This window comes from Papaver somniferum, unplaced genomic scaffold, assembly GCF_003573695.1.
Source record: "Papaver somniferum cultivar HN1 unplaced genomic scaffold, ASM357369v1 unplaced-scaffold_158, whole genome shotgun sequence".
NCBI lineage: Eukaryota > Viridiplantae > Streptophyta > Magnoliopsida > Ranunculales > Papaveraceae > Papaver > Papaver somniferum.
This window is the reverse complement of record NW_020625264.1, coordinates 2,148,671-2,172,270: the sequence shown is the minus strand read 5'-3', so window position 1 is coordinate 2,172,270 and position 23,600 is coordinate 2,148,671. Positions and strand designations below refer to the sequence as shown.

At 36.8% G+C, this 23,600-nt stretch overlaps 3 protein-coding genes and 1 non-coding gene across 5 annotated transcripts; all 4 read left to right on the top strand.

Moving 5' to 3' along the window:
* Window positions 1–3,454: 3,454 nt before the first annotated feature.
* LOC113337276 (auxin-responsive protein SAUR78-like) lies at window positions 3,455–4,440 on the top strand. Of its 2 annotated transcripts, none has more exons than XM_026582988.1 (2): window positions 3,455–3,518; window positions 3,781–4,440. In XM_026582988.1, exons 1-2 carry the CDS (start codon window positions 3,470–3,472, stop codon window positions 4,263–4,265), a joined length of 534 nt encoding a protein of 177 aa, XP_026438773.1. In that variant the 5' UTR covers window positions 3,455–3,469; the 3' UTR covers window positions 4,266–4,440. The 2 variants fall into 2 exon arrangements, with proteins under 2 accessions (XP_026438773.1, XP_026438774.1); XM_026582989.1 differs by lacking the exon at window positions 3,455–3,518 and adding an exon at window positions 3,615–3,665.
* Window positions 4,441–4,978: 538 nt separating this feature from the next.
* On the top strand, window positions 4,979–5,051 carry TRNAA-UGC. The gene has a single exon. It is a non-coding gene; the product is annotated as a tRNA-Ala (tRNA).
* A 9,309-nt stretch (window positions 5,052–14,360) lies between these two features.
* On the top strand, window positions 14,361–16,182 carry LOC113337284 (trihelix transcription factor ASIL2-like). Its single transcript, XM_026582994.1, has one exon. The coding sequence runs from the start codon at window positions 14,552–14,554 to the stop codon at window positions 16,040–16,042; it is 1,491 nt and encodes a 496-aa protein (XP_026438779.1). The 5' UTR covers window positions 14,361–14,551; the 3' UTR covers window positions 16,043–16,182.
* A 3,430-nt stretch (window positions 16,183–19,612) lies between these two features.
* On the top strand, window positions 19,613–23,580 carry LOC113337283. The gene is made up of 3 exons (XM_026582993.1): window positions 19,613–22,473; window positions 22,681–22,758; window positions 23,175–23,580. Exons 1-3 carry the CDS (start codon window positions 20,100–20,102, stop codon window positions 23,261–23,263), a joined length of 2,541 nt encoding a protein of 846 aa, XP_026438778.1. The 5' UTR covers window positions 19,613–20,099; the 3' UTR covers window positions 23,264–23,580.
* Window positions 23,581–23,600: the final 20 nt, after the last annotated feature.

Below are 23,600 nucleotides of genomic sequence, written 5' to 3'. Positions count from 1 at the left end.
CCGGTAAATTAGAGCCATTGATATCTTTTAAGATATTACATCCTAGCCGTCCCTTTTAGGTTTAGTCTCATCTTCAACTCCAGGTACAGGTACAGGTACTGGTCCTGGTCCTGGTCCTGGTACAGGTACAGGTACAGGTACCTTCGTTATTTTGAACTTAAGTTGTAATGTTGAACTTTATATGTTAAGTTAGTTTGTTGTTAGCCTTTGTGTTTCAAAATTTGGGTAAAAAACCCGGTACCGGTCTGGAACCGGACCGGTCTTACCAGTACAGGTACAAGTCCAGGTACAGGTACAGGTACAGGTACACAAATTGAGGAACCGGTCAACTCCGTGTACAGGTACCGGTTCCACCAAAAACCCGGTCCGAACCGGTCCATGTGCAGCTCTACCCATTATTATAACCACTTTCCAATTTTATAACCCATTTGTCGCCCTGATTTAAGAAGAAGAAAAGTAGAAAACACAGCCATTAAAAACACTTAACAAAACAAGAGTAGGTGAATCACAACTAAGCATAAACTTAGATTTCATTATTAGAAACATCAAACTAAAAAATTATTAGAAACATCAAATTAAAATAAGTCAGAAATGCTAGATAAGAAAGAAAGCGAGAGGTAAACCTTTTCCCTCTACATCTTCCAAAGCCTATAGACACAGCAAACTGTAGTTAGCGAGAAACTCGCTCTGCAGAAGAGATTACCGAAACTCCAAAAAAAAAAAAAAAGAGGCGCAATAGTGGAAAAAGATATAGTATCTCGCATGCAAAGCGAGCACTCTACCATGTGAGCTACATCCCCGATCCGTGATGGGCTGCATCCAAAATAAACTATATAAACACACTTAGTTGCCTCATTACTAATAGTTTGGTTTAGCTGGTATAATAAGAGTATACAATTAAGTAAATACGTTCTCGCCTAAGTCTCTTTCTCAAAGTATTGAATCCCTTGTACCAAAGGCTTGGTGTCTTGAAGTTGTTTTCTTGGTTTATCTTGTAATTGGGAACACTGAAAATCTTCAAGCAGCGCACGTCGACCATTTTCAGTGTATAATAAAAGGTATATATAGAACATCTTAAGTTTTAGCTTATTTCAACGGGATCAGCACTACACCATTTCGCCAATTTTGCAATGCTTACAGCCATTACCTTGATTTTTAGGAGTGTTTAAAACCGCTGCCTTGCGAAATTTGTTTAGTCTTATTTTACTGGGATGTGGATTCTCTAATCCTATCCTCTCCGTTCAATATTAAAAGGTCCTAAAAGCGAGTGCATTTCTTTCTTTTCTTTTCAAACCTCGATATGTTCTTCATATTCCAAGAATAAATTTTGGTTCTTATGATTTTGTTTCCGGTTGTTTCTTTCTTTTTCTTCATTTTCCTAGTCGAAACTTCAAACAAAAACCCTATACACGGAATACGAAGAATACATTCAGACTCGGGTAAATCAATTTTTTCCTCGATCGATCCCAAATTCAGTTAATCTTTTTTCCCAATCGAACCTCAATTTATACTTCTCATATATAGAGTATATTAAGGTTCAACTGGGTTCTTTTTCCTGGACGAGCAATCTGCTCTTTGCATATAAGAACAGATTGAGGCTCGGCTAGAACCGAACATAATAAAACCTAGCTGAGCCAAACCTAATAGAAAAAACAAAAAAGATAATTAGAAAGTATTTTTGTAAGTGCAACGCTCAGAGATATCGTTTGGGTGTTTTAGCTTTCTCCACCCTTGGTGAGTTTGGAAAGGACATGATAATTTTTCTGAAGAGATTGAGATGCTATGTAGCCAGTCATGATTTTTACGATAAATTAGAAAATTTGTTTTCCTCATAACTAACTTATCATTCAGAAAGATATCAGTACACAGTTGGTTGTGTCATGAGGTTACCGACCAACTTCTTCGTAATCGAAGAATAATTATTTTCCCCTTTGTTGCAGATATTGAAAATATCATATGTATTGTTATCAAACTTAGGCACCAGAACAATGCTGAAATAGTCAACATTTGGCTTCAATATAAATTTGTAATAGATTAGTTGTATAGTGGATTTAGTAGTGTTGGGTTAGTCCAATTGTCTGGGTTCGGGTAAGGACCTGGATCCGGCTTTCGTGTATAAAAAAAGTAAAAATGTTTGTGAAACACAACTAAATGTAAAACAAAATAAAAAAACAAATACATAAGAAAAAAAGAAAAATAAATAAAACAAAATTGAAAAATAAAACAAGAAAAATAGTATTAATACAATAAGCAATTTTCATTTTTACTTCGTTTTAGTAAGTAGGATGCTGTTACAGCGAATATACTCTTTCTTCTTGGTGAGGAATGAGGATTGAGAAACCAGATAACCAGAGTTGTGAATTTCCTTCGATTAGCAATTGACAGCACGTCCTAATTAAGTTTCAATTTAATATTGTTTGGGTTGGATACAGCCAGTCAACATGGGCACACCCTTTCACCTTCCAATCATTGGTATTGGATTAGGATTGCAGTTTTGAATCTAACGATTCTAACCCATCGAATAAATAACAAAAAGAATAAAATCTTTTTCTTTTTTTTTCGATCAAAGAGGAAGATTTTATTAGAATAGAGAATATACAATGCGTCTACCAGGGGTAGAGGAAGAAGAAAAAAAGAAAAAATTACCTTACACAGAAAAGTAAAGTAATCCAAAATATCTGTGAATGTTATAGAACAAACTAATACTTTATACATCTACACCATAAACTCTTTTTGATTGACAACCCATCCACCACTTTTTATTTGTTAAATTGAAAAGAAAAAATGACAGCACTTTAATTTTAATGGACAAAGGATGAAAAAAAGAAAGATCTAAATAAATTATAAGGAAAAAAAATATGTCACAATGAAAGATTGGAGATACAGTGGCTCATAGGTTAAGACCATGAAGCTCTCAACCCATACCTGACCGGCCATATTAAAAGATTTACTAGGAGAATGACCATCAGGATAAATGGTTCAACATCAAAGTTGTGAGGGGATCAGAATCAAACCAGATGGTCTTGGCTATGAAGTTGAAAAGAAAATGATCATGACGAAGGAGCCAGCAACATCATTTCTCTCGTCTGGTCTTAAAATCATTCACAGTACTCAGAATTATGGAGGTTTTAATCTAGCTATGGTATGTAAAAACTATATCTCTATGAGTAGGGGCAATGCCGTGAACTTTAGCATGTACCTTTCTTAGGCTTGCCTAATTTTTTTATAAAAAATGTTTTGATGGTTGCTTATGGATAATATTAACATATAAATTTTTGCATGTAGCTGCACAATTTTCTGATCATGAGTTGAAAAATGATGATGAAATCAAAGAGGCTACCTTGTAATATTAGTTGCACTACTACTACCATACAAGTATATCTGTCTGTACGTTTCATCACCAGCATATGCTTTAATAAATTATTGTATATACACCCCATAGATACGACTAATTAAGACAGCTGCAACTATGATCATCAATCATCATGTAGTGCATTTGTACGTAGTTGTCTTCGTTGGTAGGTATTTTAATGACGTTGACTGACCCCTCCTCCTCCATGCCACTAATCAACTACTTTAGTTTTAAGTTATCTATTAAACCTTTTTAAGTTTAAGTGCGGTTTTAGGCCTAATGACCCTATCAACCATAGCTGGAAATACAACAAGTAGTTCTATCGATCTGTTCTTTTCTGTTTTGTTCTCTTTGTTCTTTTGTATATATAACAAACAGCTATACTACTCTTTTTCTCATCTTTCCTTTCCGTGTTCAATTTGTTTCAGATAATATGGCAGCTAAATTCTGTCAGTTGATGAAGTTCAAATCAGTCATAAAGAAATGGAGATCCATGGGCAAGCACAACAGAAGTATTAGCTCATCGGCGGTAGCCGATATTCATAATTCTACCTCGTTCACCGACGACCACGATATGGTAGTAAGAGATGATCAGATTAACAGAAGCACTCCGCCGGCGGCGGGTGGTGGTCATGGTCTTCAAGCTGTATACGTTGGTAAATCTCGTCGTCGTTATCTGATTAGCTCCGACATCATTGATCACCCTCTTGTTCGTGAGCTAGTGGTCAGGTCATCTTCCGTTGGTTGCGAATCGGAACTAAGTGCTTCTGCTGGGATAACATTTGATTGTGAAGTTGTTATGTTTGAGCATTTGTTATGGATGATTGAGAATTCTGATCCGCTGGAGGATCACGAGTCAAGTATAGACGGTGACGACGAGCATGAGCTTGTCGATTACTATGTTTGTTCATAATCATTTCGTGTTCGATTATCCGGTTGAGCTTTACGTGTGTGCGCTGTGTCGATTTGAGTTTGTATTAGTTAATGATGAATGATCCTGTATATGCAGCTAAAAAGCTGAACTTGTAATTACATTTTTTGGAGGATTAAATTAGCAACAAATTGATTTGAGTATTGTTTGATGATCATCATCATTATCCCATTTGATTACCAAGCTGTATTTACTCTTCTCTTTTTCTCTTTTTTTCTGGCCATGATTTTTCTATCAGTTTAATTAAAAAGCTGTAGTACTTGTACGTGCCTGTAACGCATTACAATGATGATGAGATTGTAGTTTGTTTGGCATTTGTTTTTTAAAGGGTTAGGTAGAGATAAAGTTATGTTGAGTTGTCTGAAATTTGACACCACATTCTTTGTCCATCCTGTCAAGGGAGCCTACTACCAACCTAAATCATATTTGGTTCAAAAATTTCCACACAGGCTGTGGTCCGGTGTTATTGACTATCGAGAAAAGCTTGACTAACACTTTCCTTTATCACGCCTACAGCTTTTCATATCGTTTCTCTTTGCATGATTAAACTACTTTTGTTTTTAGGTAAGTCATGTGTTTATTTACATATCTACTACTTTATCTTTTTGTTTATAGGTGGTCTGGGAATTAGCGTTCTCAAAAATTGGCGTAGCTCTTGAATTCGTTCACATCGGAAGACACTTTCTCAACAAGTTGGGGATGTAGCTCACATGGTAGAGCGCTCGCTTTGCATGCGAGAGGTACGGGGTTCGATACCCCGCATCTCCATAACTTTTTTAGACCTCTTTTTTTTTCCAGTCTTGACTAGCTAGTGCAGTGAGTTTCTGTCTCTCACAGAGCTGTAGAAATGCACCTAACCCATCATGCTGTAAAAACGCACCTAACCCATCAAAAATGTACCACCCCGGCCATCTTTGCATGATGTATGTTTTTTTGTTTTATGGATAAACATGATGCAATTACAAGCTGCTCCATCAACTTATTACTGGCCTCTTCTTTTTTTATACGACATTGCTCATTACATCCAAAATATTCACCTTCAAATTCTATCCTGACTCAGAGTTTCTCAGTCTCTCTACGAGGCTTTGTATTCCGATCGTGTTGGAGAAAGGAAAAGGGTATGTATTGCCTGGTAGAAGCCACTGCTGATAATAATCAACTGTCCACAATAGCTCCCTGACTCTTATAGAGGGTCCAAACTGATTCTTATTCCATCTAAAAATCTGCAATGGGTTATTAATGCGTTTTATTTTTCATAAGTTAAGCTCTCATTTAAAGTTAACTAAGGGCCTTTTATACACAAACTGGGTTAACCTGGCAAGGATATGTGTTTTAAATATAGTCCTCGATTTATATATATCGTAATCTTCAGTAAAGAATCAAAAAGATCAATCCAGGTCTATATGTTTTGAGGAGTTGGTTAATAAACATGTCCTTATCCTCGAATCTTTTAATATTGTGTATATAAGTCATACAACCCTTTGAGAAAAACATAGTTAATCGTTTTAACAAATCATATGGGCAGTAGAACATTACTTCGTTCACTACTTCAAAAAAATATCATCAAAGGTTATTCACCAAATTTGTAACAAAACTAAAAACACATAAAATTACTTTAAAATCAATTAGATTAATCTTGGAAAATCTGCTAGCATTAGAATTTAATTTTTCTCTTTCATATAAATTATTGGGTTCTCAATCCACATAGGTTTGTATTTATTCATTTTTTTTAAAATTTATAATAATATTTAATTTTTTTTCTTGTCTTTTTATTTATTATCATGAATTATTTGTCGGACATGCATGATTGCATGAAGAACACTGACAAAACAAGGAAAAAAACTCAATGTGGGAATGCGTACATAGCTAGCCGGAACCGTGTTAGCACTTGTACTGAGGTTTAGGGCATTATGAACCAAGCCTACAGCTTAATCACAAAGTTCCTAACGAAGGATTGACTATCTAGCCTACCATCTATCTAAATTCTTCAACAATACGACGAATAAGTTTCATACTTTAGTAATGGAGAGCCGCGAGTAGTCTCTCCTGGGACGCCGGACCTTGATGCCGGGCGGGACCGAATCAGATGGATTTCTCATGCAGGTAATTTTCGAATAACGGCAAATGATGGATTAGATTTCTTTTTCTTTTTCCGGCATCTGTTGCTTCTTCTGTGTATTTAATTCTTTTTAATTTCCCCCTTTTTTATTAATCTTCCTCTTAGTTTTCCTTGTTCCTAATTATGATGTACATCTGTGGGTCGAGATTTAAGCTTCTGCTTTAAGATTGGGGATTTCTGGTTTTTCTTCCGGTGATTATTGGTAGCTTTTAGTGTTAGTTTTTTGCTTCGATGGTACTGAATTGTTAATGAAGAAGCAAGTTTATTAGAGACCAAGGTTTCGTTGTTCCTTGGATAGTGGTTCTATATGCTATAGGAGTAGGAATTGATTTTCCTGTTCTTTCTTCTGTAAGAGACTCTCGTCTCTCGGAGAAGATGATTTGATCCAAATCGGCCATGTAGGACCGGGTTGGTTCATCTCTCTACATCGGTGTGTAAGAAAATTGATCTCGAAGTTTTATCTCGTTTAGTGTGCCTGTTAGAAAACCAGGTGCTTTGCTCTGTCGGTAGTATTTATAACCTGTTTTGGCAATTTAAGTACGTAAGCCTCCTGTCAGTTGTTTTTTTGCCAGGTGTTGGCAAACTAAGTAACTATTGTTGTCTTTGATGTGTAGTAAAAGTTGTTGTTTTCCTAAAATGAGTCATTTTTCCAAATATTTTTAAAACATGGTTTAAATGGACGGTAAAAATTAGAGATGAAGAACACTATAGACTAAGAATCATTATAAAGGAATATACATGTGGAATAACAAAGTCTGAGATGAAGAACTTTGAGAACTATTAGTAGCAAGATAAGGATATACGAACTATCAAGATAAAGATAGTCGGACCGGGCTTCACGAATCCCTAAGAGACACAAGAAAAGTGTTATGGATTCAAAAATCCCAGTTGCTTGAGGTTCTCCTTTTGTAGAAATCCATGATCAAAAGTTGTTTTAGACTTCAACTAACGTAGCTTTGGAATCAAGCAATCAATATCCATCGTTAGATGAATATTTGAATTGAGATAAACAAAACAAAATATACACTGGTTAGGATGAACCGTAACCTAACCGTGTATAATAACTTGTTCATGAAAGGTTATCCGAAACTAGAAGGACGAACTATAAGCTTAGCCATTTTCATATGACGCTTTTATACTTTAATCTTGAGTCACAAACATCGGTTATAATGTGATCAAATATGTCTAGAGGTGTTTTTAGAGAGTTTTTCAAATACTAATTATCTCATAGAAATAATTTTAATGCATTTGAAAATGTTCGATTGGGTAAGTATGTGCTGGTACGTGTACTTCGTTCCAGTTCGTGAGTTATTTATGTCATGGTACTTGTACCGAGTTTGTATACCCTTAAAAAAACAATCAAGAACTTTTGGTATCTATACTAGGTATGTGTACCTGTTAGAGCACTGCTCGGTCGAAATCGCAAGCATTGCTATCTCAAGCTTGTTTGTCAAGTTTAGTTGCCAAAACTATAAGTCTTGATTTCTAGTCTACTTATAACTAAGTCTCGGATTAGGATAGTAAGTTTAGTTGAGCTTTAGACTTCACGGCGTTCATGGATTGAAGACTAGGAACTACTAAAGGGAGATTGTGGAACTTCATCGACAAAAGTTATGTGGAGACTTGAACTCATCTATCACTCAAAAATCTATCTACTCTATCTCCTATTTGATATAGAAGTCGTGTAGCTCTATATACTTCGATTATACACATTTGATATTTCGATCTGAGTTTAACTCGCTAACATATTTCTCGAAATATGTGTTGGTAAGCTTTCGCTTTAACCAAGTTCATCTTATATTCCTGACGAAAGTCAAAAGATGATTATGTGAAAATTTCCTTCTAACATTTTACATGATTTGTGTGAGACAGTCATTTCATGTAGACTCGGAATGTTTCGTATTGATCATTCAATCACTTGAAAATTTCTTTGAAGCTAATAGTTTGTGTGAGACAGCTATTGTCGTCTTCTAATAATGTTTTAATGAATGAAATGAGAGTTTAGAAAAAATAACCATGATTGAATATAGCATAGTATGCGTACTTGCATATATGTAGTCCAAGTCTGGGAACCATAGTATGGATACCCGTATGCGTACTTGTTGGTTAGTGAAAGTCCGGGAACGTAGTATGCATACCGGTATGCGTACTGGCGTGAGGTTCAAGTCCCGGGAATTCAATTGAGTTTGGAAGGTATTCCCATTCGTATATTGGTGAACTCAAACTTATTCCGGCCACTTAGGTATGCTTACCCATCTGCATACTTGAGTAGGTTATGTTCTAAAATCGGTTTGTTCATGAACTAATACATTTAAATAATAAGGAATGCAATCTTTTGCAAACCGTGGCTATAATGTTATTAATTCAAGTGAATCAAAATCGATTTTTCTTCGATGGTGTCTTGTATACTTCTATGAAAATATAAACAATTATACAACTTCATAACTAGTTTCATTTGAGTCATTTGAACTAGTTGTGATTAAGATGAATATGGTTGATATGAAAGCATTCATATGGCTAACTACGGTTAACTATTGTCGAGCCAACAAAGGTGCACACATTTAGGTACGATTACCCATATCTAAATAATAGCACATTTCATTTGTGTGTAACAAGCTAAGTTCGATATAACGGTTGAAAGATATTAGCTTGAGTCTAATCAGATTTTCATCTAACGGTGAATATTGAATGCTTTGTTATCAAGGTAACTTAGATTGCAAACCCTGATTTGAAGACTATATAAAGGAGAACTCTAGCAACTGGGAAACCTAATCCCCTCACCTCATGTGTGATACTAGTTGCCACTAGAGTCGATTCTCCTTTAACCTTTGGTTTTTCCCAAAACCCTGTAGGTTAATGACTTAAAGACTTCATTGAGATTGTGAAGCGAGACCCAACTATTTCTTTGTAGTTGCGTGTTCTGATCTTGTTGTTTTATATCGTATTGAGTAATGTCTTCTCTAAGATTTGCTCGAGATTTATTCTCCGATAGGCAAGATAAAAAATAGTCACAAACACCTTCGTCTAATCGTTTGTGGTTCCACAATATCTTGTTTCGCTACCGTACGATTAAGATTATTGTGAGGTGATTGATATATTAGGTTGTCCTTCGGGAATATAAATCCGGTATATCAATTGGTTCCTGTTCACATTAATTTATCAAAAGACGGAACAAAACTTGTGGGTATTTCTGTTGGAGAAAGATTTAGCTATCCATATAAGTTTTCTGTGTAAGACATATTTGTTTATCAAGTTTTCGACTTTGGGTTGTAGCAACTCTTAGTTGCGGGTGAGATTAACTAAGGGAATTAAGTAGCAGAGTCCTACTGGGATTCAGAGGCGTAAGGAACGCGAATGTACCTTGATCAGTGTGAGATTGGTTAGGTCTCAACTACATTCCATGTAGCGGCTTAATACAATGTGGTGTTCAAATCTGGACTAGGTACCAGGGTTTTTCCGCATTTGCGGTTTCCTCGTTAACAAAATTTCTGGTGTTTGTGTTATTTTTATTTCGCATTATATAATTGAAATATCACAGGTTATGCGTAATTTCAATCAATTGTGAATCCAATCTTTGGTTGTTGATTAAATTGATTGAGACTTGGATATTGGTTTTTGATACGTCCAAGTTATTTCTTATATTCATTCGGGATCGCAAATTCCTATTTGTTTAATTGCAAATTAAATTGAGAAATAGAGATGTAACTCTTGGATATACTTTTCTTAAGATTGAGTCTGACCGTCTAGTTGATTCTCTTGAAAGTATATTGGAGTTAGTCCATACAGATTGCTAAGCGAAATTGGGTGTGGTTGGTAGACCGCGGCTTTTTCAATTGTATCAGAGCAGGAAAAGTCGATAAACCTAATAAGTTTGTGTTTGACTGATCCTTAAAGTCTGTTCCTATGGGAAATTTCTTTGCGAAACTTGCTCTAGGAATCTGTAACGCACACCAGAATTTTCATTAAAGTTTGTTCAGAGGTTATCATCGATTAGATCCTTTGTGTCTCATGATAATCTCATTCCATCTAAGACCCTGGAAAACTTAGATGATGAGAAACAGTCTAAAGAAAAAATCAAAAGCTCTTCTAAGAAAAATCGTTCGAGAAAAAATTGTCAACGCTCAAAGATATGAAATCTCATTAGATTAACACTTAATTTATATAGGAACTAATATCGTGATGGATCAATTGACAAAGATCTATTTAGAGTGTCTGATCTTAATTCGATCGAGGAAAAGAATCGTTTTGATAAAATTTATGTACCGGTCAAATCATGCACTCATGATTTATGAACTATGCTTACTACCAACTCATGTGAGATTAATAAAAAGATTCCTGGTGAGCTCGTTGAAAGTTCTAATTGTCGGAAAACGTCACTTCTTGTTCATAAGAAAGAGGATTTAAAAAATTCCATTAGCCCTAAGTATCATCATTACTATGATCATACTTCTTGCACATTTCACAAAAATCAACCGGAAAAGTTGCATGAGGATCTCTCTCCACATCTAGCCTCTTGGTAATAATCTTGGCTCTACCCCATTTGTATATAACTTGAAATGGGGCAAGTAACGGATTGATTATTGTTTGTGTTTGGGTTAATTTATCTTTAATCTTCTTTTTACTGAGAAAAATTCCTTGACAAGTTTTTTTCTTTACCCAAGGTTAATTAAAGTGATGTATTTTTTTTTATTATCCTTTTACTGCACTGTGCGGATTCATTCAGTGTGCGAACCTTGTCTGTTGAACGCTTTGAGAAATCCTGCCTTCCTTTTGCGGGTCGGGGTTCATGAACAGGTCCAAGATCATTGTTAGGGTTTATAATAAGTATGGTACATGTACCTTTCTTCTTCCTTTTGTAGTCCGCGTACATGAACTTTTCTATGGTTCATGTATCATCTCCATTAAAATTTATCTTTGGAGACTCTAAAGCGACTAAAGGTTTTATTCTTCAAGAAGCAAATCAAGTAAGTTCTTCCTTCTCCTTGTACTCTCATTTTTAAGTCTCATGGGAAATTTCAAGGTTTCAAAATACTTGGATTCATCATCTTCTAGCTTGACTATGCCTCAAAATCAAGATTCTATTAGAATTAGATTTGTCAATGACTCTAATAGTAAGATCTTTGGAAGGATTTCTTCTAGTGGTTTCATTTTAGAAAAGAAATTGGATATGGTTTTTCTTCTAGTGGTTTCATTTTAGAAAAGAAATTGGATATGGTTAGTGTTCATAAAGAAGATTTGGTTTGTTTTGAAAAATTTAATCTTGGAAACATCTTTAATGGTCTTGGTGAAGGTTTTGACACTCTCATAAGAATCTTCTATGCCAACATCCATGATGTTTATCTTGATAACATGGATTTCAAGACCATGATAAACAGAGAAAGAATTCTTGTTAATAGAGAGTTGATTTCAAGGATTACCAAAATTCCATCGGGAAATTTTCGCCTTCCTAGACCAAAGTAAACAAGACCATCTTATGAACTCATTTCAAATGATCTTTGTGGCAAGAGTGTTGATTGGATTGAAGTTAAATTTCCTACTAATTATCTTAGTATTTCTTTGATGTCTTTCGAAAAACTTGACATATCTAATCTTTGTCCCTCCATAATTCAGAACTCTCGGTGGGGTCGTGAGTTTGCAGAGTTAATCTATTTTCTTGATTTGGGTTCTCTAAGTCTTGTTATTTGTGGATTCATCATTCTTCAAATGCTCTCAATGAAGTCAACCAACAAGAACTTAGGCTTTCCTTGATTAATTGAGAAAAAATTTCGAGCATATTTTATTGCGCATATTGGCAACTCCATTGGAACTCCTAAACTTGTTCGTCCTTATGCGTTCAAACGTATGAAGGAGAATGCTTGTAAAAGACAAAGATGTGATTCCCTTGATGGTTCTTGTGATCCTACCACCTTGAGTCTTCTTCAACAAATTCACAAGGGCTTGTGTAAGATCAATTACAAGGTAAAAAGTGTGCAAGAACAATGACAAGTAATTTCCACTAAGTTCCTGAAATCAAAGAAGAGATGGATATTATTCAAGCTTCTTGGATGGTTTCGGATGATGAAGATGATGATTAAACTCTCTTTATCTCTCTAGTTTTTTTTCTTCTAGGAAACTGCTTATGAGAATTTATTCTTGTGTTTTAAGAAGGATAACTAGGGTTTGGAATAGAAATTATTGTGAGTACACATAACTATTGTCAACGATTTTCATCTTGCAATGTTTTTAGATTTATTTATTTAAATTCTAAAGTTTATTTGGAAGACGATTTTGTATCTTGCAATCTTTATTGGTTTTATATATTGCGAAAATTGTTATAGGATATGTATGTTTACGTCCGTGAACTATGATTTTCCCATATATGTCAAAAGTTAAGCCTATTGTGTCATTATGCAAATATTGATGGAAGATAGGATGAACTTTTGATCGCAAAGATTAAGTGTATTATATGTATTTATGCAAATATTGATGAAAAATAGAATGAATCTTTGTTTATTCCGCGGTATTGATCTTTCCCTGATCCACCTCTATGTGAAAGTACTGTGAGGCTCCGTAAGTTCTCTTTTGTTAAGCATTTCCAATTAAATTGATCATAGGTTCTCTTGTGGTTAATTTAATTAAGTTTTTTTGGATACAAATTCGTGTCTCATGTGATTTGTTAATGTCCAAAGAAATCCTTTTTTTCTTGTAAAAGTAAGGTCGCTCTTGTTGTTCTTTCAGGAATGGCATTTATGGAGAGAGTTCTTAATTGAACTTGTACTTAATTGCCAAATCTTTGTGGGGAGTGTGTCTGTGGAATATTGTAGGAGTTTTCTTGTATCTTTATTAACTCCTTGATGAATGCATTTAGTTGCGACTATATGATTGCGTCTAAAAAAAAATTGATATGTTCTTTTTAATCATGAAGTGTCTCCGTGAGAATTTCATTATGATACGACTAGTTTTCGTACCTTTGCCAATTTTTATTGACAAAAAAAGGGAGAATTAATGTGTAGTTCATACTACAAATACATATGGTTGACGGATCATTATGTATAAGGGGGAGTGGTTTTCATGTGAGATGGAGTATTGACTAAGGGGGAGTGATACATATCACCATAGTATTTTTGTCAAAGTTGTGATACAGTTGAACTTTGATGTTATGTAACAATACTATGACACTGTATAACAATGATTGAGAGCAACTGTTTTCTCATTGTTATCGCTACAGATCTTCAACAACTATGATGCTGAGTTGAAAACGTTCAGAATCACTGGAGTACTTGGAAGTGACGAAGATTCGAGTAATGTATAAGAACCAAGGAAATCAAGCATTTGGATGAGAAGTTACAAAGTTTATTTATTTTGTAATTCATATGTAATGATAGTTTTGTCACTAAAATTGGCAAAGGAGGAGATTGTTAGAGCCCTACTCGGTCGAACTCGCAAGCGTTGCTATCTCAAACTTGTTTGTAAAGTTTAGTTTCCAAAACTATAAGTCTTGATTTCTAGTCTACTTATATTCTTGACGAAAGTCAAAAGATGATCATGTGAAAACCGCCTTGTAAAATCTTACATGATTTTTGTGAGACAGTCATTTGATGTAGACTCGGAATGTTTTGTATTGATCATTCGATCACTTCAATATTACTACACGAAGCTAATAATTGATGTGAGACAACTATTGTCGTCTTCTAAGAATGTTTCAATGATTGAAATGGGAGTTAGATGAACAACTCGGCTCGATTTCAGCTCGGTTCATTCGTTCAACTCGGTTTGATGGTTCCGCTCAATTACTATGCAGCCCTAGCTGTCCCCTCATTCCAACTTACTAAATTTTCCTCTAACCGGCCACCCGTAACTCTCACAACAACAAACCTTTTACCTCAAAACCACCGACACCTCATCCCCTCATTTAACTCTCCTCTCAGACAGTAAAGTAAAAAGCAGATCCATATACAAAATCTAGCCGGTAATAATAATCTTCCACTCCACTTGAAACTCACTCACTTCCACGTGTCCTTCATCACATTTCTAATTTCACCCAAATTTCATTTTCATCTTCCTTGAAAAAATCGAAATCTAATTCACTCCAAATCCAAAAAATCAAACCCTAAAATCCCATCCCAGCTCAGATCTCTGCTCCTCTGTAGAAGAATCTCAAATCTCAATCATGGAAGTTGAAGAAGATGAAATTGAATCTCATCATCCTTCGCAATCCCCATCCCAATCTCTAACCTCTTCACCATCACCACCACCTTCTCCAACCACTAATCACCCCCAAGCATCACCACCACCACAACAACCAGAACCAGAACCAGAACCACCACTATCACAATCTCCATCACCAATTTCGTCAATCCAACCTCAATCTCACCAACAAAAACAAGAACAGACAGATTCACCACCACCAACAACACCACCACCACCACCACAAACCCTAACCCTAGCTTTACCAATCCAACAACCTCCTCTCTCCACCGCCACAAACACTCCTCCCCCTCCTGCTGCTGCTGCTGCTCAACACCACAGTCACGGCCGTGAAGATTGCTGGAGCGAAGGAGCAACATCGACGTTAATCGATGCGTGGGGAGAGCGGTATCTGGAACTGAGCAGAGGTAATTTGAAACAGAAACACTGGAAAGATGTAGCTGAGATTGTTACCAGCCGTGATGATTATACTAAGTCTTCTAAAACTGATGTTCAGTGTAAGAATCGAATCGATACGTTGAAGAAAAAGTATAAGATTGAGAAGAATAAGATTTCGGATACTGGGTTTAGTAGTAAATGGTGTTTTTATGAGAGGTTAGATCATTTGATTGGACCTAATTCTGCTGCTGCTGCTAATAATAATAGTAATAGTACTAGTAATAAGCATGTTAATACGCCTGTACCGAGTAATACTACTCCTGCGCCGATACAGTTTCATAACCTTAGTGGGAGTGGGAGTGGGAGTGGGAGTGGTGGTGGAGGAGGAGGGACTGGGAAAGTTCCGCTTGCCGTACCCGTTCATTTAGTTAGATATGATCATCCCAGTCTCAATTTGAACTTGAATCATCAGCAGCAACATCAACAGCAGCAGCAGCATTATCAACAGCAACAGCAGCAGAGGCGTAAGAATGCTGGATATGCGGTTGAAACGGATTCGTCTGGTGAAGAGCCTGTTTATGATGATGAATCGCCTAATTCTACTGATAGTTTGCCACCTGAGACGGATTATGTTCGTAAGAGGCCGAGGCTGTTTGCAAGAAGAGCTTGTCCGACGCCTTCAACAAATTCAATGCCAGTTAGGGGTGGTGGTGGGTCGTTTAGAGGGGAGAAGAATCGTAGTTCTGGAAAGAAAAGGGGTAGTAGTAGTGGTGGTGGTGGGGAAAGTGGTAACTGGAAGAATTCGATAATGGAGTTAACTAGAGCAATTGTGAAATTCGGTGAAGCGTATGAGCAGATTGAAACTTCGAAGCTGCAACAAGTACTTGAAATGGAGCAGCAAAGGATGGAGTTTATGAAAGAACTTGAACTGCAGAGAATGCAGTTCTTTATGAAAACTCAAGTGGATCTTTCGCAGGTAAAGCATGGGAGACGTGGTGGTAATAGCCGTCGTCATAACAACAACAACAGCAACAACCACAACAATAATATTGACAACGGTGATAATAGTGGTTAGTTTTTCGGGTTTGTATCTTCGTCTAATTATTAGGTGAAATACCTAAATGGTAATTTGTACTTCTACAACAAACTTATCTGCTTCTTAGTTATTATCTATGTAATTCATATGTGGTTTAATTGTCATAAATTTTTACAGCTGCTTAGGATTATGTAGCGTTAAAGATGCTTAGAATGAATTTGTCCTCAATATCACAGCCTAGTAAGGTAAGTCTTTCAGATATAGTGATGACGAGTTACCTAATTTGGTTCATACCTAATTTATCATTTCGTAGCAGTTGGTACGTCGTTATTATGCAGTAAATAAATAGAACCCCTTTATTAACTAATACCACAGGTAATTTATGGTTTGGTTGACTGTTACTAGCTTAGTTTGTTTGGGAAACTACTCATACTTGTTTCTGAAGATTAGGAATTGAATAGATTATAGTGGTGAGTAGGAAAACTAATTCAGTATTGCCCATCTGATCTTACAGACATTAAAGACTTCACTAGTTTCTTAGACAATGATACATATGTCTATCAGGCCCTGAATCTCCGTTTTACTGATTTATAACATCCTAGGATTTGTTCTCCGTATTTTTCTCATAACCAAGATTACATTCGGTTACTTGAGGTTAGGCTGACATGTGTAGTGATAATTAGTCCCATGAATTGATTTCTGGTTGCTTATCTTTTTGACAGTTGGTGCAGCATAGAACTTCCGTCTTCTACAATACATGAATTAATTGATTGTTGAAACTTTCTTGTTCTGCGATCGAGTTTGAGGACTATACTGCGTATGTCATGCTAGTGTTCTGCATTTTAATATATGCCATTTTGTCCAAGTGAAAAGTTGCATTTATTTTCTTAAGAGAAATTTTCAATGTTGTTGTCATAATGGTAGCGGATACATTGCACTACTATAAACAAGGTAAGCTTAGCTGTTAACAGGGTGTTGGTTAAATGGTCTATGGCTGTGACAAGCTCGTTGCATAAGTATATCCATTTTTTGTCCTGGTTATGTGGTTCTGGTATGTGTGTGTTGGTAGATTTTGACATGGCTTCAAGTATTATTTTCTATGTCCGACATTAATAATGATAACTAGTTCCCTAATATTGTCTCTGGTATCTGATTATTGTTTCATATCATTTTAACAGCTAATGCAGCATAGAACTTTCCTTCACCGCAATACATGAGTAATAGATTGATTGGTGAAACTTTCTTTTTCTGGAATCCAGTTTGAGGACTATACTGCGAATTTCATGCTAGCGTTCTGCATTACCATATGTCATCTGTCCATGCTGAAAATTTTCCCTTGCATTTATTTTCTTAAAATTTTCAATGTTGTGGGTATATTGCACTATGATAGACATGGTAATCTTAGGTGTTATCAGGGTGGTTGTTAAATGGTCAGTGGGTCAGGACAAGCTAGTTATATGAGTATACGCAGTCTTGTCTTGGTTATCTGGTTCTGGTATGATGTGTGTTAGTGGATTTCGACATGGCTTCAAGTATTATTGTCTAAGTCTGGCTTCAAGTATTTATTGACATGAATAGTGATAATTAGTTCCCTAATTTGGTCTTTGGTATCTGATTATGGTTTCGTATCATTTTAACAGTTGATACAGCATAGAACTTTCCTCTTCTGCAATACATGAATAAATGAATCCGAAAGCATTCTTTTTCCGCAGTCGAGTTGAAGACCATATTGTGTATCATTCTAGTGTATCTGTATTTTGTTTTGTCCAGGTGAACATGTCTGCTTCTTAATTATCATCTGTGTTATTCAAATGTGGTTTAGTTGTCATAATTTTTTCTATTTGCTTTGGAATGTGTAGCATAAAAATTCCTCAAAACCAATTTGTCCCAGCCTAGTAAGTTTTTCATGTATAATGACAACCAGTTCCCTAATTTGGTCTGCATCATTTATTCTTTCGTATTAGTTTGTGTGTCATCATTATATTATACAGTACATAAATAGAACCCCTTTATTAACATATATTAGAGGTGAAGTACGGTTTTGGTTGACTAGAATTAGCTATTTTTGTTCGGGAAGTTACTGATACTCAGTTTCTGAAAGTTAGGAATTGAATAGGAATTTTCATTGTTCTCTAACAAACAGCTTGAAATGGGATTAAACCATTTGATCTTACAAAAAATAAAGACTTACTCGTATCTGAGAGAATGGTACAGAACACAGGTAGTGTTATCCATTTTACTGATTTTTGGGCTGGTTAACCTCCTAGGTTTTGTTCTCTATATTTTTCTCATGACCAAGACCACATTCTGTATTTGAGGTAAGTCTGACATGAATAGTGATAATTAGTTCCCTGATTTGGTCTTTGGTATCTACGTATGGTTTCATATCTCTTTGACAGTTGTTGCGGCATTAAATAGATGGATTGCAAAAAAACTTTCTTGCAGTCAGAGTTTGAGGACTATATTATGTCTATCTTGCTAGTATTGCATTTTGTCCAGATGAAGCATTTACTTGGTATTTAATTTCTTAAGATATGTTTTGAGAAGATTGTTGGACTGGTGCTATCACGCACTCGAGTGCACAATGAACATGCACCTTTAAGCCATCAGACTTACTTCTATAAAGATGCACATAATTGGATGTGATATCTGACGGCTTACAAGTGCATGCTCATTGTGCACTCGAGTGTGAGAGCATGACCCAATAAAATTGTTCTTGTTGCCGAATGGCAACACAGTATAATGCGTTCCCGTAAACAAGTTAAGCTTATGTGTAAAACTGTTGTTAAACTGTCCGTGGGTTGTGTAAGTTGTGCCTGTTGGTAGTGACAAATTGGTGCTGGTATAAACTGGTGTTTGCTGAGGAAATTCAGATTGCTGCTGTAAATAGAGTTGCCTCTGCAGGTTGATACTGTTGTTTGCTCAGAAAATGCACATTGCAGTTGTTACAACTGAGTTGCACCTGTGGGTTGTGACTAATCGAGTCTGATGTGTTGAGAGTGTTGTTTGCTCAGAAAACGCCCACAAAGTTGCGCCTGTGGGTTGTGAGAAGTTGACTCTAAGGTGCTTGTTGAGACTGTTGTTTGCTCAGAAAATGTACATTGCAGTTGTTACAACTGAGTTGCCCATTTCAGGCTGTTTGTAAGAGAACAGTGTAATCGCCGTTCAGCCTGTGGGTACATTGCTCAGAAAATGTAATCGCCGTTCTGACAAGTCGACTCTGCGGTGCTGGTTGAGAGTGAGTTTGCTCAGGGGTATTTGAGACTGTTATTTGCTCAGAAATGCACATCACAGTTGTAAACAGAACAAGAAATGGAATTAACCAAGAGAGAGATTACTGTTTGGCTCTTCTGGGATTGAAGGCTAAATTTGCATGTTTCCATACACTACTGGAACCAAGAGGGAGATTACTTTTTGGCTCTTCTAGAATATGTGAAATTTTATTTACTTGTGCTGTTTTATTGATTGGAATATTGGGCAGAACAAAGGTTGAAGATGGCATAAATCGGCATCTTGGGCATATTAATGCCGCTTTGCCAGGACATCTTATCTGTCTCTCCAGGAAAGTGATGTCTAGAAAAGATTTAATCATCCAATATCTTAAGAGTTTCTCCAGCATAAGAAACTTCTTTCTGCAGGAACCAACAAACCAAATTCAATTCTTCAAACTTCCAAAGATTTTGTTGCATCACATAAAAGGGGCAAGGGCGGCAAACCTTCCTTGGTCAATACAAACCCACCACGTGTCAAACACCCAAAGTTAGTTAATTGCTTCTCTTCCTTCCTAAAACAGAGAAAAGACGTGCTGAAAGCAATGGATGGAGAAGAAGAAGAAGAAGAAGAAGAAAGGGAAGGAATTCCAGCAACAGCGACGTGGTGGTGATCATCGTTGAAAGTTGAAAATTTCAAAATGGAAATAATAATAATGAATTGCTGAATGAAGAGATGAAGAGGAAGAGAAGGAAAAGATCAACATAACAAAAACTTTTTTCTTCGTCTTTCTTCTGGAGTTCTGAGGATGTTCTTGTTGTTGACATTTTTACGGATCAGCCCTCTTTGAAGGCGGCCGGAATTAGACGTAGGTTGTAACATATATATGCCTTTCATGGGTACAGGGGCTGTAGGAGATAATCTTGTTGTTGTTCCTGCTGTTATTGGGTTTAAAGATCATCAATTCAAACCTCCTAAACAGCTAAATGTAAATACTTTTAAAGATAGTCCACCGCCGTTCGGAGGGAAACGGTCGCAGGAAAGCTTGAAGAATCAGAAGGCAAGGAAAAGAAATGCAAAAGACAATTCTGCGTCTCCATTGGTTTCGCCGCTTCATTCGAAATCTTTTGCTTGGAAATTGGCTGCTGCAATTGGTACAACAGATGATGATGACGGGTTTGATTTCAAGACGGAGCATAAAACAGCAAGTTTACAAGATGCTGCGGCGGAGCCTGTTCATACTGTGGATGATGTGCCAGATATTCAACAGCCGAGTTTAGATGGAAAGGATGATCATATGTCAGAGAAAGATCAATTGGTGCCTCGTTTAGAAACCGGTGTTGCAGGTGATTCCCAACCCAGAGTTGAAGATCCGGGTGGTGATCCTGTCAATGGAATGATATTGGAAAGACAGGGTTCAATTCTGAAACAGAATGAAGAGTTGCAGTTCGAGGTCGATATGCATGTTCCAGAAGTTGTTCAGGTTGATTCGTATTCGAAAGCGAATCAAGAACTCAATGATCTGCAAATGAAAGCAAATGAATTGGAGAAACTTTTCGAACAACACAAGCGTCGGGTTCTTGGAGATCACTCGACTTCCAAGAAATTGCCATCTGACAGTAACTCAGGAAAGGAGTTAGATGCAAATTCCATTACTAGTATGGTGGTAGATCATGAAGATTATGGTAGATTTAGTAATAGTGGTGCTTCCAAGCTGAAAATGGAGGTTGATTTTCCAGAGTCCAAGGGTAAATTTTATGACAGGTACGTGGAGAAACGGGATGCTAAGCTCAGGGAAGAATTGGCTCAGAAAGAGGCCAAGATGAAGGCCATGGAAGAGAGTCTGGAAAGAAATAGAGCAGAAATGGAGGCCAAGTTCTCAGGGTACTCCTCAAGAAACCAAGACTCAAATCTTAATGCTCGTTGCCGTGCAGAGAGGCTTCGGTCCTTCAATATCCGTTCGACAGATGAGAACAACGAACAGGTATCATTCATAGACTCTGTTGATGATGAATTTCCTGAGAATAATCTGTGGGAGTTACGTAGATCACTCCCCTGGGAGTCAACAGATGTTTCTTCGAGTAATTCTGCAGCTAAGAAAGTTGTGTCTTCTAATAGAACCTCGTCTTCCTCCATCCCTCGAACTTCAACAATCCCCATCACAAAATCGTTGACCAAACCTTCACATTCTCCTTTGAACAAGCGACGGACCATGCTAGAAAACTCGAAGGCCTCACCAACACACCGGCAGAGAAAGTATAACCGTAGCAAGAGCAACATTGACGAGTTTTCTATCAGCAAGGAGTTCAAACCACGGGAGGCACAGTCCTTGAGAAATAGCTCCGCTCGTGAGTCGAAAGACGCGTCGTCTGTCATAGCAGAGCGTGTTGATCAAACAAACAAAGCTTCGAAGCCCTTCCTCAAAAAGGGCAGTGGCGTCGGTCCTGGTGCTGGTGCTAATGTTGCAAAGCTGAAAGCGTTGACGGCGTCTGAGAATTTGAAATCTGAAAAAGAGCTAGATGAATCACCTCAGAAGATGCAAGAAGATCCGGTTGCGGTCCTGGTCAAAGTGGAGGAGGAGGCAGAAGCACATTCTGACCCATTGATTGAAGAACAAGGATTTATGGCTGCAAATGCTGCTGTGATATCAGAAAATGAAAACTTAATGTTGAAGTGGGAATCAGAAAAATCCAGCCATTCTGGGTTTAGAAACAGCGAGGTCCTTGAGTTATTTTCTCAAGTGGATCCTAATGCAGTAGCTGAGGCTGCTGCATTGCCATCAACATTACATGGTATCATAGAACCTATGCAGGATTTTATTGAAGAAAGTACTGGGTCCCGGAATCCACTTGTGCAACCAACTTTTTCATCATCGGATGATGCATGCTTGGAGTCTCCAATAGGGAGCCATTCATCTTGGAATTCCCAATCTCTTACGAAGTTAGAGAGTGAAGTTATGATGAGGAATAAAAGTGGAAGAACAATTGTCCCAGCTAATACCTCCCATCATCATTACCGCAAGGATGTGAAAAAAGGGATCAAGAGGTTGCTAAAATTTGGAAAGAAAAGTAAGAAAAAGGAGAGTATCGTGGGTTGGGTTTCGCCTGCTACAACTTCAGATGCAGATTATGACAATGTGGAGAGCCGTGATGACAATTCAAATCGGCCATCAGATGAACTGCAGAAGTCAAGGCTTGGGTATCCTGAAAGTCGTACTTCCTACGATTCCTTCAGCAATAGCGAGGTGTACAGTGAACAAGGTAACTATGATCAAATTTCTATTTGTCATCCATTTATTTTAAACCCGATTGACTGCAGGCTGCTTAGATCAGAGATGTAACTGCAAATGTATCTTTTGCTGTATTCTTTTCTTTTTTATTGGAGTTTGGATTGAATATGTAAAAAGCTTTCATAGGCATGCATATGGTTTTCTAAAATCTGATATAAGGCTATCTTGCATTTTGCAGCTAAACGTAGCTCCAATCCTGCAGCTTCTGAAATGTTCAAGCCAAGAGAGGACCGCATATCAGGAGGCTCCTCAAAAGGTTGGTCCCGTAATTCCTTAACGATATTGTTACTTCTGTATACTTGTAAATGTGTTTTAAGCAGAAAGTCTATCTTGATAAACAACCAAAACTTGCTAAAGCGTGTCTGTGTTAGTCTATGGTCCAAGATTCCATCTTTTGGTTACTCCAATTTCATTACATTGAATGTCACATCTCCAAACCAACATGAATCCCTGGATATCAAAAACTTGTATTTACAAACTGAAGAATCTTTTAGGCAGGGCATAAACTTAAGATCTACTTAGTTGACAGGACCATGCAATTGGGTTTTGGTTGTCCTGTTCTTTTTCCACTCCTACATTTCAATATCATGAAATTTTAAAGTACATTCTAATTGTTTCTCCGGTATCTTAATTGTTGAACAACTTCGTTTTTCGATTTTTTTTCATGTGCAGCTCCACGGTCATTTTTCTCGCTCTCATCATTCCGAACCAAGAGAAGTGAATCAAAGTCCAGACTGAAGGAATCTTACAATTCTTACTAGCCGCAGATGGGTGGCTATATCTAGTAGAAAGAAAGGATAGCGAGCAAACAAAAACACAAAGAAAAATTCGAAACATACATAGTCTACATTCATGTCGAAATAGGTGTTCACGGCGAGTTTTGCAAGGATTTTGCATTCTGCTGCTTCTTTACATGTATTATTTTGTTTGATTGAAAAGCTCTTGTTTACATAGAAGAATGTATATTGATCGAGTGTTGCGCACCGTTATATTTTTTCGGGAGTTTGGGTTGTTTGCCCATCTATCTCCTTGTGTGTAATTGCGTGTGCTAGCTACTTATATACCATAGTTTGTTTCATGACTGGAATTCAGAAAGAT